The 17,363-nt window shown below is 36.6% G+C and overlaps 1 protein-coding gene across 7 annotated transcripts in view; it reads left to right on the top strand.

Annotated features, from left to right (window-relative positions):
• ITGB3BP (integrin subunit beta 3 binding protein) overlaps nt 1-17,363 on the top strand; it is a 35,404-nt gene that overhangs the window by 2,906 nt on the left and 15,135 nt on the right. For all 7 annotated transcript variants that reach the window (XR_012674432.1, XM_075155608.1, XM_075155609.1 and 4 more), the window contains 3 exons: nt 1,329-1,371; nt 5,609-5,744; nt 13,913-13,985. Coding sequence is in view for 6 of the 7 variants with exons in the window: in XM_075155608.1 (XP_075011709.1) it covers nt 1,329-1,371; nt 5,609-5,744; nt 13,913-13,985 (252 nt within the window). In the remaining variant the exon portion in view is untranslated. The remainder of the gene's footprint in view (nt 1-1,328; nt 1,372-5,608; nt 5,745-13,912; nt 13,986-17,363) is intronic.

Consider the following 17,363-nt stretch of genomic DNA (forward strand, 5'->3'; position numbering starts at 1 on the left):
GCAATATGGGTTTCTATTTAAAAAAGAAATACATTGTAAAGAATTCCATCAAACTGTTACAGCTTTGACTGCCCTTTGGCAAGAAGTTCACACGCTTTTTTAATTTAAATGTTACCTGTTTACTTGGCTTTTTTAAGATAGAATACTTCTCTTCCCCTTTTTGTAATAGCGATAGTTGTAAAACAGTATTCATGTAAGAATGTTGCCTAAGTTATATTTCAAAGATGTGTTTTCATTCTATTTTTCCAATACTTTAATTTACAGTTTTGGAATAGTAACATGAATTTTAAAAGGATCTGTTTGGAATTAGGTCATTTTAATTCCTTACAAGTCAAAACATTCTTTTCCAAGATGAAAACTGTGAACTAAGTTCTTGAAATACGATGTATTTTCTAAATCTTGTTTAATTTGATATAGTATATATGTTTCTTGGGGACTGTTCGTATAAAGATTTTAATTTTTTTTCCTCGTTGTTTTATATAATGCTTTAAACTATTGTTAAGATTTAGAAATGTGCTTAAAAAGTTTCAGTTGTCTCTGGGAAAAATAGTCTTAATTTATGTTGACCTTTCTTTCCTTTGAGCATTTAGTCTGCATTCAATAAAATTTTGATGACTGCTCTTTAGAAGACAGCTGTACGATATAAAGTATTATAAATATTCAGCTTTCCTCTTCCAGCGTTGCCATTAACAGCTGGGCATCCAGTTCAGCAGAGCAGATTTTGCAGAGAGAGCTTGGCATGTTCCTGAATCAGTATAGTGAAGAAGACTAGAAAATAGTTTCTTATGGTTTGGGGACCTGTAAAGACATAGAGCATCTGTTCCCCAGTTAAGTCATAGTCTGGTAGCACTGAATCATGTTAAGAGCTAAAATGATGGGAAGAACTACTTTTTTCACCTTGGCTGTACCTGTGGTTTAAATGCCTAATACATTATTTCTACTAATGGCAAAATAATTTCAACCCTTGCTCAAAAGGTATGTAAATGATAATGCTTTTGCATTTTTTCATTGTTTATAGTCTTTGAGAAAGAGGCAAATATACAGTGCGATTTCACTTCAGTGTCTTGATTTTTATCTCTAGTATAAAATGGAGAATTGGATTTTCTTATGCAAACACTTCATCCTTCTAAACAAGCAACGTTTTTGGTACACAGTATTTTAATCAGTTGATGTATTTGTTTTGGATGACATTAGTTTTCTTGTGTAGGATAAAAATATGTGAAACACAAGAAAGAAAAATGTGTTTAAAATTACCGATTATAGACCTTACTACCAAAAATCTTTGTGTCTAGATCACCATAAAACTTGTCCATATTTTTCTCTTGCAGAGTGAAGAGAGCATTAAAGTTGGACACTGTTAAAAAAGATAATGTAAGTATTTTTTGGTGTATGGAATCATCTGGGCTGTATATATATGTATGTGTGTGTATATATATCTATATGCACACATATATGTGTATATAAACACGGTATTTCATTAGAGCTGCATTTCTATTGTTACAGATTGGATGTTGACTAGAAAAATCTTAACAAGGCACAAAATTACTGCTGAAAATATAGTATAAAATTTATTGTGTTCCATTTGTCATAGAACTGCCTGGCTTTAAGTAATGTATATCTGCATGAATCACTTGAAAATAACGGAGAAATATGTATATTTTTATTGCCATCACTATTTACCCAAGAGCTGAATGAGTTAAGATCCTTGGTGAAATCATTTATTAGAAATTAGCTCCATTATTCTGGAAGCAAATGTTCTGCCATGTAATTGTACATGTAACAATATGGAATTATGATAATGCTGTAATCTGCATATTATAAACTGCAAAATTGAAATGAAAACATTAAAGGCATTTTCATGTCAAAGATATAATTACCTCCCTCAGCTAATCTGGCATAATGAAACAATAAAGTACTAACACTGCAATAAATTTCACCACAGTTATCACAATGAAAATAAAATTGTACTGTTGCTATTATTTTTTGTAAATGCAGCTATAGTATACTCCCAGTACCAGCATGTCATGACATATGTCAGTTTATTATCTGCTCCTACCAACAGTGGGTGTTGCTGCAGACATCAATACAGAGGAGCTTGTGAGAATGGCAGTGTTTAAAGGAAGGAAAATTTTGGAAAAGTATATAGAGAGAAATAGCTGGTCAGCAAATGAGCTCTCAATAAATCTCTACATCTGTGTCATTTTGAAGAGATTTGTTTATATGGAGCATGTATTTGGAGGTCTCATTGGTATTTAGCAAGACAGAAATTTATAATTTTAAAAATTTTCTGGATACTTTTTTTTTTAATTTAAACAAAGGTGGCAAAATACCGCAGTGGCACTAAAAAAAATCATTAGCAATTTAATTAGCAGCTTAGTGTACCATTACCCAACTTGTTCTGCTCAGAATGCAGCTGTGACTGTAATTTTGCATCTGTTTCTTGGGCTGTGGTAACGTTTTTGTAGATCAGTGGTCCAGCTGAAATTACATGGAATTCTTTTTCTGCCTTAAAGCTATTCCTTCCCTGCCTCCTCCCCACAAGATAAAAAGAAAGAGTTACTTGGTGGTTACCTGCATTCAGGTTCTTGTGCAGCAAAAAGCGTAACAAAAGCCCATCTGAATGATAAAAACTTTTACTGGAATCTCAGTAATGTAGGTTTACACTATGATTTTTAGTTCATACGATGCCTCTAACAGATGCATGTCAAAGATTTAAAGCCTACCATAATTAAATAACGTTCTAGAAGGTGGGAAGGAACGTAAGATAATAAACACACCCGGTTTGTGCGAAGTATCTGTTTTAGCTCTGCCACATCCATTGGTGTTTCTACAATTTCTTTCCTGTTATTCAGGAGAACCTCATTCCACCTGCTGGTCAGACTACCCAAAGCATGCCTGAACTAACCAGATCAGAAATGAGTATTTTTAGATTTTGTAATGTTAGTATGGTATCATAACTGGACTAAGACTCTTCTTCCTGGAAGAGAAATTCTTACTGCCAAATAAATACTGTCCTTCTAAGTACTACAGAAACTTTTTCCAGGTAGCTGCTCAAAGGAGTCTTAGTTCATATCCAGAAATATTGTGGCTGAGGTGACTGCTGTTCAAGCAGGAAAAATATCCTGAAAGTGTAAGCAGATTGGAGTAGAGGCTTTAAGTCACCTTTGTATATGTAGCTTTGTGATCTGGTATGACTTACATTCTGATATGACTTGTGGCTTTCGCACGTGTTACCTGGTGAACCTGATTATTGGCCTTAAAAATACTGCTTTTGCCACCTGTACACCCCTTTTGAAATCTAAAATTTTCCAGGGGATATTTGTGAACCCTTAAACTTGTGAGTTTCAGGCCTTCTCAGAGTTTTCTTTCCATTCTCTACCATGTTCCGGACTCAGACTGCCTTTGTCCCAACCATGTCCCTAGTAGACTCTTTTCCCAGAGCATGCAGGAGATTCCCGTGCTGAGGAATCCTTACAACATATGATTAAGTATGAAAAGGGAATGAGTTATTAATTTAAAAATGCAGTGGAAATGTCAGTTACCAAAGTGCAAATATCAGGTTGTCTGTTTTCCCCCCCCCCAACTTGGCTTAAGTACTGTGCATTCTTTAATGAATATAAAAATCAGATCCTCACCTTATATTTTATTCATGGAACTGAAACAGTGTAATATGCTTACCTATTATACTTTTTCTAACATTAATAAATGGAATGATAAATGGAACTTAAAAGAAATTACAGAATAATCATCTACAATAAAGCTTCCAATGAAGAAATACTGTATGAAATTGAGTGACTGTTATGAGTGACATGAAGACAAATTATAGATACTCAGTTTTACAGATGGAATGAAGCTCAAGTTGGTAGAAAAGGCTAGTTGTTTGGGAAGTGAATGAGTCATTCCTTTGCTTGCTACAGTTGTAAAAATAAAGATAAATGAATTTGCTCATCAAACTCAAAGCCCCAGGATTGTAACAAATTTTTAATTTGTTTTTTAAATGAAGAAATCTCTTATTCTGTTTTTGTGAGGGATTTGCTTTGATGATACTATGTTTCCAAGAGAGAGAAAAAAAAAAATCACTAAACCGTAGGAAAAAAGTGTCTGTTTCACTCCATTTAGACAGGCCTTCTTTAATCCCTTGAGAAAATTCTGAAAGGGGCCAGAAAAAATTGGGCTTGCCCAAAATGTCCCTTTATTCTTTACACGACAGATGTTAATACACTGAAATCAGTTGTACACTACTAGCATTCTCCTCTTTAGAGGTGGCTAGTCTTGTTTGGAAACAGTAGTTTACATGCCTGCTGTCTTTATCTCCTTGAAACGAAAGGTAGGCAAGAACGGGGAAGCTGTCATTCTAAAGCTGTGTTTTCCAGCTTGCTCTATGGTGTATCTTCCAACTCTTTTGTTTAATTATTGGATCAGCTGGTGACATAACAGCAAAGTACTCTAGATCTGGTAGTATGCATATTGCTTAATACTTCAAATTCAGTTACCTAAAAAATCCTGTAGCCACTTGATCAGTGGTTTCTAAGAGTGTAAAATGACATTAAGATGCTTCTGATGCCAATGAAGTCTCCTTTAAGTGCTACCTGTGTTCTATTGTATGTCTCCTTTTTGACAGAGTCATTGATGGTGTTATTTAAAGCTGCTAGACTTCTTAATTGGAATAAAGTTGTTATAGAGCGGAAGCCCTTTAGGTGCAAACAAAGAGTGATTTTGGTTTGTTTTTTTCTTCTGTATATTAGTAGTGCAGTGAAATCTGAGTTTCTCAGATTTGCAATTCAGCATCCAATCTAGACAGAGAACTGTGTTCCCAAATAATCCCAGTTAGTATTTCAGAATTGCAGACTAGTTCTTCTGAAAACTTCTCTGTGCAATTCCTTTAACATCATTAAATAGCTCCTTTTATATCATTGGACATACTGAAATCCTAAGCCAGAGACAAAATTTTGGACTTAAGGGACTCACTTGGGTTTTTTTTTTAATTAACACTTGTTTAGAAAATCATTAGATATAACTATCTTTTGATAGAATTAAAATCTAACAGTATTTGCTTATAGTTCATGTGTCTTAAATTCTCAATACTGTAGGAAAAATAATACCAGTTTTTGACTAATTTTGAAAAGAAAAAAAATAACCAACCAAACAAAAAAAACGCCAAGTGTTCATGCCAGAATACCTAAATGTCTGGAAACATACTTTTTGTTTATGAAAACTGGGAGGCTCGTGTTTGACGGGCTTTTTTTTTTTTTTTTTTTTGAGTAAAACTAATGTTAATGAGGAGGGGGAGTGATAGAGCAGCTTGGTGGGCACCTGGCAGCCAGCGAAGGTCAACCCACCACAACATAGAACATGGGCTTTCCATAAATGGGAGTACATAAAGTTAGGAATTACTTAGAAAAATCTATTACCAGATAGTAGATGTTCAGAGAGGCTTTGTCTGGTCTGGGGTGCAATATATAACTCTACTGGTAAGAAGGGTAGAGGCCAGAATGTATTTAGTTTGCAGAAGGGAAGTTTACAACCGTTGTAGGTTTAGATGGACATAGGTACTTCTTTATCTTTAGCCAATATTCATCTAGACTCTTTGTCTTTTGCAACATTTTAGCCTGATGCAACACCTTTGAAGACCAAAAAGAAAAATCTAAACTCTTACTCACCGACAACAGGAACGCGCCAAATGAGTCCATTTTCATCTCCCACGAGTCATAATGCACAAAATCTCAGAAATCGCCCATCAAATGGTTAGTTGAACATTCTGTCTTTCTTACTGCAACATTTTTCTGGTTATTGGCTTGATTTAGTAACTTATGTCTCATGTGGTATGTTTGATTTCTTTTTCCTCTTAAAGAATTTTAATCTCTTTTGGAAAAGCTGATGTTGATTTTTAAAGCTTGAATCTTTTCAGTATAAATCTTGGTGGCGTTCATGAAAAATTCATTTATGAAACAAGTTTTGCTTTCTGTTGGTCAATATTAAAACTGTTCGACTTTGGCTGAGCAAAAAGAACCTGCACTGGCATTTTTGTCAATAATTCCATTAATTCCACTGGTTAGCCATGTTTATGCTAGCAATGTCCTTTGCTTGCTTGCTTTCTAAGTCCCAGCTTTCATTGGCAGAACTGATACATGCTACTGACAGTGACTTTGTTCTTCTTTGGATTATATGGGGAGATGTTCTGAGGTTGCTATGTGCTACATCAAATTATTGCAAGGAAGTCCTGGTTGACTCTTGCAAGGCAGTGCAATCCATTGTTTATACTACACAGCTGAAGTCTGGACTCTCTCGTGGTCAGGAGAGCTGGAAAGAAGAGATGTGTGCAGTTGATGCATGTTTAATTTTGAGGCCTTTTGAGAACTATGTTGAGATTTGCAGTGCAAGTCCTGGTTTATGTACTTCCAGGTTTCCAGTGGTAAATGCTTGCACGTATGCATGCATACATACATGTAGCATTTCTCAGCTCTGAGTCTTTCTCTATGAATATTGAAAGTTATGTAGATTTTATCAAATCAAAGCTAAAAGGGAAGTTCAGTTAGTTTAATGCTTCTGCTTTGCATTCTTCTATGGAATTTTTTACTATTTTTTTTCATAGTAAGGCACTTCAACGCAATTTTTAATTAATCTAACATAACACTGAATGTCATTAGCTCTCAGAAAATATGTCTTTTTATAATCATATTATTTCCAGTTCACTTTAGGATATATGTCCACTCAGTTACACAGTCACAGTTTTTGACGCAAACTATGACTGCTCAAGAAGTATATTTTCAGTAGACTAACCTGCTTTTATGGCTGTATAGGTTGTAATCTTTTTAAGTGTTAAGGAACCATTAGGTCACCTGATGTGACTTTTTTATATTAAAAAAAAAAAAATGGAGTGACTTTCTTGTCATCTTTCCCATATAGAGCCCAAGAGCTTTTAGTTCCTTGCAGTATAATTCCTAGAGAGATGGTTAAGTCTTGATTTGAAGACTTCAAATTATTTAAAAAATAATAATAATAATAAAAATCCATCACTTCCCTTGTTAGCAAGTACCTTCGCTATTAAAAAAAAAAAAAAATTCTCCTGTCTGATTTTGAATTTGTCTGGCTTTAATTTTCAGCCATCAGTTCTTGTTATGCCTTTTTGTTGGGTTAAAGAGCTTTTTATGCCCCATATATTTTGGAATTTATGTGCAGTAATTGAGGTCTCACTAACATTCATGAATTACGATGAGTAGAAATATTCTGAGCAGGATAGAATAACCACTGTTTGAAATTTATCTAGATGTCTGCAGATTTTTGCACTAGCTATTGCACCATGTGCTCTCATGATGGATCTACAAAAATGGATTTTTCCTCCAGGAAAAAAGGGATTTTTTTTTTTAAAGGAATGTAATCAAGAAATCTTGAGATTCTGTCAAAGCTGGCTGACCAAAAAATGAAAATTACTGGAAGCCTTCAGGCTGAAAATACTACAATCTGTGAGCATTACATCCCTTTTCCTTATTGAAAATAGCAGAGTACTTGAGGAAACATGGAAGTATCGTGTGTTTTGGTGGTAGTATAGCTACACGTAGTTACAGGCCTGTGTGCAGAGGTTTTGTTGGTTTTTTTTTTTTTCCTAATTAGTAGTCATGCTAGGAAACTAAACAGAAGCAGCTATATCCTAATTCTTTATCGTGCTGCCAGTCTTCATTATGACCTGGCTTTGTGTCCTCATTACCTGCTTGTCAAACAGTTTTAACACAGTCTAGTTCTTCATGAGTACTCGCTGCCAGTCGGAATATCCACAACTTTCCTACCAAGTTCTCTGCTGATTCCAGTTCTCCCCAGAATAGTTGTTCTTCTCTGCCAGTGCTATGCTTTTGAATTGGGCGTTTGCCCCTGGAACTAGTACAAAAATGACTGTTTCAACCACTGACATTCCAAGAAGCCTTTGGAGGAAGAATTATACTAATTTCTTCCCATTCTTTCAGTGAGTGATAGCATGTCTCAACTAGTTGTGCAAACCTGGTATATTGAAAGGACCTGTATTTTAGAACACCCTTGCCTTCACAAAATTAAAGATATATGCAGTTGATGCATGTTGAGAACTATGTTGAGATTTGCAATGAAAGGCCTGGTTTATGTACTTCCCGGTTTGGGGTGGAGGGAGTAAGCCTCTGTCTACCAGAAAGTAAGGATCTTTGCTACAGTGCCTAACCTGTCTTGTGAACAATTCCTCCTCTCAAAACTAATGGCTGCTTCTTGATTCCTAAAGAGGTGATTACTTGGCACAGTGGGTATCTCCACACTCCCAGAAATCTTTAGTGACATTTAATCAGCCCTTTAAAGTCTTGACCCCTGCATTCTTAAAAGACTATAAATAGTTTCTCTTTGGGATTGTTTTCCTCTTCAATGAAGTTGCTTAAAGCATTGTCTTAACCAGGGATATCTGTGGTAATACTTATGTGTTGAATTTTCTCCTTGGAGTTTAAACCAAGTTAGATAGCAATCTAACCCCACTGTTTTCCAACTTTCTTCTTACTGTGAAAAGTAACTCTTCCAGTCAGCAACATTCTGACTTAGTTTGTTAGGGAACTTGTGTCTTTGACATGTAAATTTATGTACTCTATTTTTCTACAGAGAGAAAGGTATTTTCAAAGTATTCCCAGGTCAGATTTCTATGGCAGTCTCTGCTTTCATCAGTAAGAAGGAAATTTTGTGTTTGCATGTATTAATTCCCATACCAGTCTCAGGATTTGATGGGACTTCCTGGATGAAATGAAGAGCCTATGTGTCTTTTTTTCCTCGTGGTAAATATGAATCTCTTCATCCTGTACAAAGAAACATTTCAATGAGAAGAGTTGCCAATAGGTGTTCTCTGTCAGATCAGAGATACGGCTGCTGTTAGTGCAATCAATTGGTATGCCTGTACTGGCATCTGTCATGTCAAGGAAAGGGCAGCTCATACCATACGTCAATTAATTGTTTTGTCATGGTGTGGCATCCTACATTCTCACCCAGAATGGAGCAATAAGTATTAAGATTAAAGCAAAGTGACTGCGTGTTATACCTAGCTGCTGATGATCACTGAGTTAAGATTGCCTGTATCCTGAGGGAAGAACCAGATTAGAACAATCTATATCCCCATTGACTACAGTCTGAGACACTGGGAGCAGTAAGCTTTCGGTTAGTGTTGCCACATCACAAAAGCAGTTCTGGAAAAAACCTCTACTTTTTTATATATAAATGCAGATTTTAATTTTGTGGCTGTCTGCAGAATATGAAACTATACCTCAGGCTGGTTGGATATCCACCTGCACTTTAAGACTTGCCTTTGCAAAAAGCTTTTAAAATTGTATAAAATGATAGCAGTATGATACAAAATTAAAAATGCTATGACTCTTTAGATATGTTCTCTTGAGTATCCCTACATGTTTATAATTACCTGCTTTAATGACCTCTTTCCTTTAGTTTTAGTCAATGCCTTTTTGGTGACACAACACATGATAACACTACAAGTTTTAAAACTTTTTCAGCATCTCTGCATTTGTATTACATGCCTTGTCTCTTAGGTGAAAGAAAAAAGGGGGCAAAATGTCTTGTATTAAAATGCCTGTATATTAGGATGTCAATGGGAAAGGTGAACATGTACTGTATTTCCATACGGATATTAAGTATGGACATAGGGGAACATCCTTTTGCCTATAAAAAGACTGATCACGTGATCATAGCTGACATTTAGATGGATAATTATTCAGTACTGTAGTACTAGCCATCTTTTTTTTTCCTGTGTTAATATAGCTACAAGGTGGTGGTATGTAAGACTTCCTCTTATACCACAGCTTTCAGGTTGTCCTTTTAAACCCACAATTTCTTTTCTCCTTCTGAAAAGACACTTTTATTTTAAGTGTTGTAGTATTTTAATAGATTACGCATATCACCTGTAAGTGAGGTGTTAGAGTATAATCTATAATCTATTTTTCTGTGACCAATAAGTAGGAAAACAACAGAATGAAAATTATTACAAAATGAATGCTATTAGCTATGAAATCTTATTTTGCGTTCTGCAAAGTACACAAAGTTGCATGCATGTATCTCACTGAGAATTCAGATGGAAATTACGTGTCTTATGAACATGACTTTCTTTTGAATAACAGTGTGGAGGAGTGCCTCAAAAAAGACTAAATACCTACAGAATGCTAAGATTGTTCAAAAGTAACATTTATTTTAGCAGAAGACATAAACCAACCCAATTATAAGATTGTGTGTCTTTATGATGTTGTCCAATCTATGTCCTATTGGGCTGCCTGATAACTCATATATTGCCTAACTACCCAAAATCTCACAAGCCATTTATGACATGAATTTCTAAAATAACAGAATACTAAATCTTCACTAGTTTGTCACCATTGTCGACTAACATATTCTTTGTGGTGAACGGAGTTAAATTTGTGGTGAACGGAGTTAAATCCAGTTGGCGGCCGGTCACGAGCGGTGTTCCCCAGGGCTCAGTACTGGGGCCGGTCCTGTTCAATATCTTCATCAATGATCTGGACGAGGGGATCGAGTGCTCCCTCAGTCAGTTTGCAGACGACACCAAGTTGGGCGGGAGTGTTGATCTGCTGGAGGGTAGGAAGGCTCTGCAGAGGGACCTGGACAGGCTGGATCGATGGGCCGAGGCCAACTGTATGAGATTCAACAAGGCCAAGTGCCGGGTCCTGCACTTCGGCCACAACAACCCCAGGCAACGCTACAGGCTTGGGGAAGAGTGGCTGGAAAGCTGCCCAGAGGAAAAGGACCTGGGGGTGCTGGTTGACAGCCGGCTGAACATGAGCCGGCAGTGTGCTCAGGTGGCCAAGAAGGCCAACGGCATCCTGGCCTGTATCAGAAATAGTGTGGCCAGCAGGAGCAGGGAGGTGATCGTGCCCCTGTACTCGGCACTGGTGAGGCCGCACCTCGAATCCTGTGTTCAGTTTTGGGCCCCTCACTACAAGAAGGACATGGAGGTGCTGGAGCGCGTCCAGAGGAGGGCAACGAAGCTGGTGAAGGGCCTGGAGCACAAGTCTTATGAGGAGCGGCTGAGGGAACTGGGGTTGTTTAGCCTGGAGAAGAGGAGGCTGAGGGGAGACCTCATCGCGCTCTACAACTACCTGAAGGGAGGTTGTAGCGAGGTGGGTGTTGGTCTCTTCTCCCAAGTAACTAGCGATAGGACAAGAGGAAATGGCCTCAAGTTGCGCCAAGGGAGGTTTAGATTGAACATTAGGAGAAATTTCTTTACTGAAAGAGTGGTCAGGCCTTGGAACAGGCTGCCCAGGGAAGTGGTGGAGTCACCATCCCTGGAGGTATTTAAAAGACGTGTAGATGAGGCCCTTAGGGACATGGTGTAGTGGGCATGGTGGTGTTGGGTTGACGGTTGGACACGATGATCTTAGAGGTCTTTTCCAACCTGTATGATTCTATGATTCTATGATTCTAAGATTTATTTTAAATCGATTTTTTTTTAATTCAAATCAATCCAGGGTTCTGCCATTCCATAGTACTGGTCTAAAAGTAGCATCTGTTTGATAATGGATGACTGATTTAAGTGCAAGTTCTATGAGTACTTAGATTTAAAATGAAATCTTTTGGAGTCTTAACCTTTAGCTACTGTAGTGGAACATCTTGAACTTTTATAGCACCTTGTCATTCTGAGGTATTTCTAAATGTTTTACAAAATATTAAAATTAAAAGTTAATTTATCCCTGAGTGCTGTTACTTGTATGTAATAATTTAGATCTAGCAAGAAGAAATCAAAGTGTTTAATGCTTAGTGTGGTCTCTCTTTTTTAGTCTGATGTCAGAAAGCAGATGTATTACAGTGAAATGTGAAAAGCACCTCATGCCCAAGGGTCTGTTCTAGGATCAATGCATTTGTTAAGGCCACAGTAAAGACCTGTTGTAGTTTCCTCCAAATCTTTCACTTAAAGGTGAATTTCACCTTACAATAGCAGCTGTTCAATATGAAGCATTTGTAAGAACATGTCTGCATCTGTTGGAGGGACAGTAGATAAGAACTAATTTAAAACACCTTGTGAACTTCTTTGGCACCAGAAAAAAAAGATCGTTCTTGGGTTTTGGATAGATGAGTATAGTCTGATTGGCTACAAGTACAGTGAACTCTAAAGCTGAATTACTGGTATGCAGTTCTAAGTCACTAATTGTCAACTGCACTATTGATCTCACTGTTTAAGGGGAAAACTGTTTTCAGAAAAAAAGAATGAATGCATGATTATGCCTCTCTCCCTTTGTATGTGTGCATACACCTCCACCATTTTGTCTTTAATGAGTGTCAGATCCAAAAGAAATCTGTTGCACAGGAGAATAGAACTGTGTCCAAAAAAGGGAGCTTTAACATTGCAGTAGAAGGTGAGAGACTGTGTGACTGATACTGTTGAGGAAGGAAATTCTTAAGGTGGAAGTTACAAAAACTCCACGTTATATGATGTCTTCAACTTCAGCCACAACTAAACAGAAATAATTGCTGCGATTCAGATGTGCTGTTCACACATTCGGATGTGACCTCTTTATTGGTGGAACCTAGACAGATAGAACACTTAGAGTGTTGAAAGGTGACCATATAGATTGTGTGGAGCACAATACCATGAATAGTTATAGCCTCAATAGTTTCAGTAGATCACCAAAGACTATCGTATTGTGGGATCCTATCAAATGTGACAGTATATACTATTTTTTAAGTATTAGCTAGGAGGGATGCAGTACTTTTTTCTGCTAGTACATCACCTTCCTGATATGCTAGTTGGAGGGCAAGCAGAATTGACAAGATAATGTACTGACTTTAAAAGCGATGTTAATTGATACGCAAGGTAAAATTTTAACCTGTTTTTGTTCTAATATGATTTCTGTCTGAATTGCATAGGTTGTGATAACTTGTGTAAATAGATAGAAATTCAGAAAGTCTTTTGTGATCAGAGGTGTGTTGTTATACGTAACGGTACACATAATGAGGCCTTTTTAAGTGGCTGTCGAACAATCTCAAGTAGATAGCAGCCAGTGAGCCAAAGAGGTTATTTTAGTGCAGCACTAACTTTCTTAATCTAATCAGCATCACTGAAAACATCCCCCTGTCCACCTGCTTTGGAAGAGCAGTCCGTATTAGATGCTTATCTTGGAATCTGGTCATTTAAGAATGCCCAACCTACAGTGGCAGAAAGGCAGTCCACCAGTTTACCAACACCACGTGTGAGCCTAGGTTTTATTAACAAATCCATGGGAATGGACTTTTGTGGTAATATCCTATTCCTGTTTCCTCACAGAAACACGCATCTGCTCAAAATATCAGTGCACTGAAATGTAGAAATATGACTCGCCATGCAGAATAATGGCAACTGGCATATGATTTATCATGCCCCATCGTATGATGAGCTAGAATATTATATTGTCAATATAGCATGTCAGAGCCTTTGGAAGTAATTTGCAGTATCTCTGTAGTTGTTTACAAGATGGAGTTAGGGGCCAGGCACTTTTTATTAAAGAAAAATGGAGGTTTCATTGCTCAATCATTACAGTATTTTCATGATAATGCTTTGTGCTAATATGCTGCATTTAGGCAGTTAATAGGATAAAAAGTTACTGAGTAGAACACAATAACTATGTGTCAGAATTATACTAACTTCCAGTTATTAATACTATAATCCCAAGGTTTCCACAAATATAAATGTAATGTGAACTGATGAGAGGTCAAATTACAGAAGAGTAAATTACAGTGAACTTAGTGTGTTTCATTACAAGGGAATCTGTTCTGCTTCATAAGTGAATTTTGTTTTTTTCTTTTCCTAAAAGATCATGGAACGGTCAGGGTTCATACTAACACCTTTTTCATGTACTTCAAATACTAGATAACTCATTTTCATCTTTATTGTTTCTTTCCTTTCTTGTGAACCTCCTAGGAGATGGAACTGAGCAGAATGGTTCAGAAAGCAGATTATCCAGAAGAGGGCAGCCTCAAACAGAGGAGGATGCGTAAGTGTATTAAGTGCGCTGTGGGTGCAGGGCCGTGATTTTTACTTATGAAAGATTAATATTTCATACAGAGTTAAATTAATAGAGATTATTTTTTAATACTTCTAATTCCACAGGATTGGATGTTCAAAGGCATTGAATGGCAGGCTTACAGTTATAGGTACAGATTAATGCAGGGTTTGCAATACAACTATCCAGCCAGTTCTGTCTTTCACTGGTAGTATGAGGCATATGACACTGCCAATTACAGGAGTCACGCTCCTAGTACTACACAATGAGGTATCATAATTAAACTACTGAAAGGAAGGTATGTTTTGCCTTTCCAGACTTTTCTGAAAGTGTACATTCCTTTACCTTATTTTTGGAAACATTAACTGCCAAAGGGCCAATAATGCAGGAGACTTTTTGATTGAAGACTAGCCACAGATGGTCATGATGAAACTTCATGTTCGCTTTGCAAAATCTTTTAAAATTCTTGTCTTTTCTGCCACAATCTTATTTTAAGCTATAAGCTTCCTGATGTTAATGGACTTTGGGCAGTCCACAGTTAGTAAAGCACTTAAAATAAGTGTTTCAGGTGAAGTATCTGATAAACTGCTTTCCTAAACTTGATAGATGTGAGAAAGGAGAAGTGCTAAGATGTGTTAGAGGTAAGGCTGCTAGTGTCTCATTTTGTTAGTATTGCTTCATCTTTTCTGCTATGAAAACCATATTTAATTGTTTATAACATTGCCAAATCTTAGCTGAAAAGTGAACTGAAATTTTCTGTGCCAACAGTGAGGTGTCAGGCTAAATGTGTTACATATTTCAGCCAAAACAAACATATCCATCCCTCAGAGTTAGACAAAGGAAATATTTGTTTCATCTGTGATAGAACTTGGTAAAAAAACGGAAAGCTGTCAATCTCTGTAAGTTGGATTGTATCAGAGATGCCTTTCATCTTTATGGGAAGTTACCTAATTCGGAAGTCCTGGAAGTTATGCGTTTTTTTAATGTGGAAGTTATATATGCTCAGTAAAACTACTTTGAGTTTAAGCTTTAATCTAGCTAAAAAGTTTCCTTCCTCAATGAGCATGTTCATACTTCTTGCTGCTAATACAATATCATCCTAGGTAGTCCCCCATCCACTTCTATCCTTTTTACTCAATTGAAATTGCATTCACCAGAGACTCTTGTGATCTCCTATTAGCAGCATTTAAAAAAAAGTTTCTTTATTCTCATTCTTCTTCAACACTGTCTACATTTTTGTTCTTGAAATCTTATTATCCTGTTGTGTTGTCCTGCCTTTTTAGTTGATGCTTCAACTTGTCCTCTGGTGGAATCTTGACATATATCTTTGACATCTATCCGAGAAAGTCTAATTCACAGCTCAGCATCAACATGGCTATACCACATCTCTTCTTCTCTCCTCTATAGCATTATATATTTTTTTATCATTCTGTGTAATGTGACTGTCCTGTATTTCATTCAGGCCCAGTGTGCCTGTGCATCCAATTCAAATTTTTATGTAAATTCTCCTGTCTGTAGGTCTGGCACACTTTCTCTCCAAAATCTGAGGTGCATTTCCTATTACCCCAGTTTGTCACTAAAAGCTCACCTCTCACTGTAATGCAAACCTCCATTGCCTACATACTCCTTTGTTGGCCAGCTTCTTTGTACTTTCCTTGTGTTCCTGCCTCTGACAACAGCTCATACTCTAAGTCCTGTTGATACTGAAGGCAGAGCGCAACTGCCGTGCTGCAGCTTGTGTCACTGGAAGAAGTATCACCATGCTAGTGCAGTATTCATGCAGGCTAGTTAACCAACATTAAAGAGTTTGTACTCGAGTGGATTTCTTTCGTCATATGCTTAAGTATATGTTGATTCTGTTATTCTGCTGCTGTATTCCGTTGTGTGTATTAAATATTTGTATCACAGTTGTACCTGGTGTCCCAGATGAAAATTCCTCTGGGGCTAGATATTTTATGCATGCATTTCTTTTTTACTAACAAATAATATTTGTGAAATTTATTCAACTAAATATTACGTTTCTTGTGTTTGAAGTTCTCTTCCTTTTGATTATTGCACTTGAACTCTCAATATGTTTGTTGGTTTTTTTTATTGTAATGGATGCTTTCCCCCACCATTAACTTGAAATTTCTTCATTGTAGGACAGTAAGTATCTTCTAAGTGATGAAGCTTGGCAGATAGTAGAATTATTTGGATGGCATGTTAGATAGTAAAAAGTAAAATCTTACAGTTATAGCAGTGGAAAGCTGTAAACTGATGAATTGGGGTTTTTTTCTGGTTCAGTAAATCCCTTGGTCAACACATACAGACTCATTTCTTAGTGATAGTAACCTTGAATTGCAGAACAATTTGAGTAATCATAGTCTTCATTGACCTGTAAATGTTTGTATTCAATAACTCAGTATGTTTTTTAAAAATTGTAAGATTTTCAGAAGACTAGCAGTTAGTGACATGCCAGTAAAACACATTTATAAACTAACACCTACACAGTAATATTTATGTGAACTTCCATACACTTTATGTTTACAGGTGGAAGATATATTGTACAATACACTGATATTAGCATTTTCTTTTCTGCATTGCCTTCTGTTGCCATGTTGAAATGCAACAGTGATAAGTTTTTCTCATACTGTAGTTCTCTTTCTAAATTTGGGGTTTCTTGTAAGGGTGATTCTCCCTTCTGTGGGAAGAAGCAGTATATAGGTTATTTCTCTGATGTCTCCATTTGATTTGCATGTTTAATTGCTTTAAAGAGAAAATAGCCTAAACATTCATTGCAGATTTTTTTTCAATACATATTCAGTGCAAATCCTTAATCATGCATTAAAGTCTGCCATTTAGATCTAATCTGATTGGATATTATTTTAGTTTTTATTGCAAAACCCATTAAACTCTGAAAGCTGACCATATTTACACTGGTTGTAAAATATATTTGTGGCTTAAAAGGGGAGCTAGTACAACAAAGCTGAACAAATAACATCATGCGATGTTGTCTCTATTGGGCTCAGCTTTAACTTCTCATGTTTCTTATGGCTACAAGCAGTGTCGTACGGTCTTACAGTCTGTGGGTTTGGGGAGCTCGTCCTCTTGATGAAATTTCTGCTCTTAGGAACAAATGAGTTAAATTCCTGTTTTTACCATTGTCTTCTTGCATGATCATAAGAAAATCCTCTAGTATTGCTGAACCTGAGTTCCTATCCTTAAAATTAGGATATATATTGTTTGGCAGTTCGCATATAAATCCTAACCAAAGGCAAGTTATAGTTGGTGTTGTATGACACAGTCAGGTTGCACAGCCCATCTGTTCACAGCTTATCTAGATCCATCCTGATTACAATGTGAAGAAACTCTGGGAAACATCGTAAACAC

The sequence above is a fragment of the Calonectris borealis genome, chromosome 8, assembly GCF_964195595.1.
Source record: "Calonectris borealis chromosome 8, bCalBor7.hap1.2, whole genome shotgun sequence".
Classification (NCBI taxonomy): domain Eukaryota; kingdom Metazoa; phylum Chordata; class Aves; order Procellariiformes; family Procellariidae; genus Calonectris; species Calonectris borealis.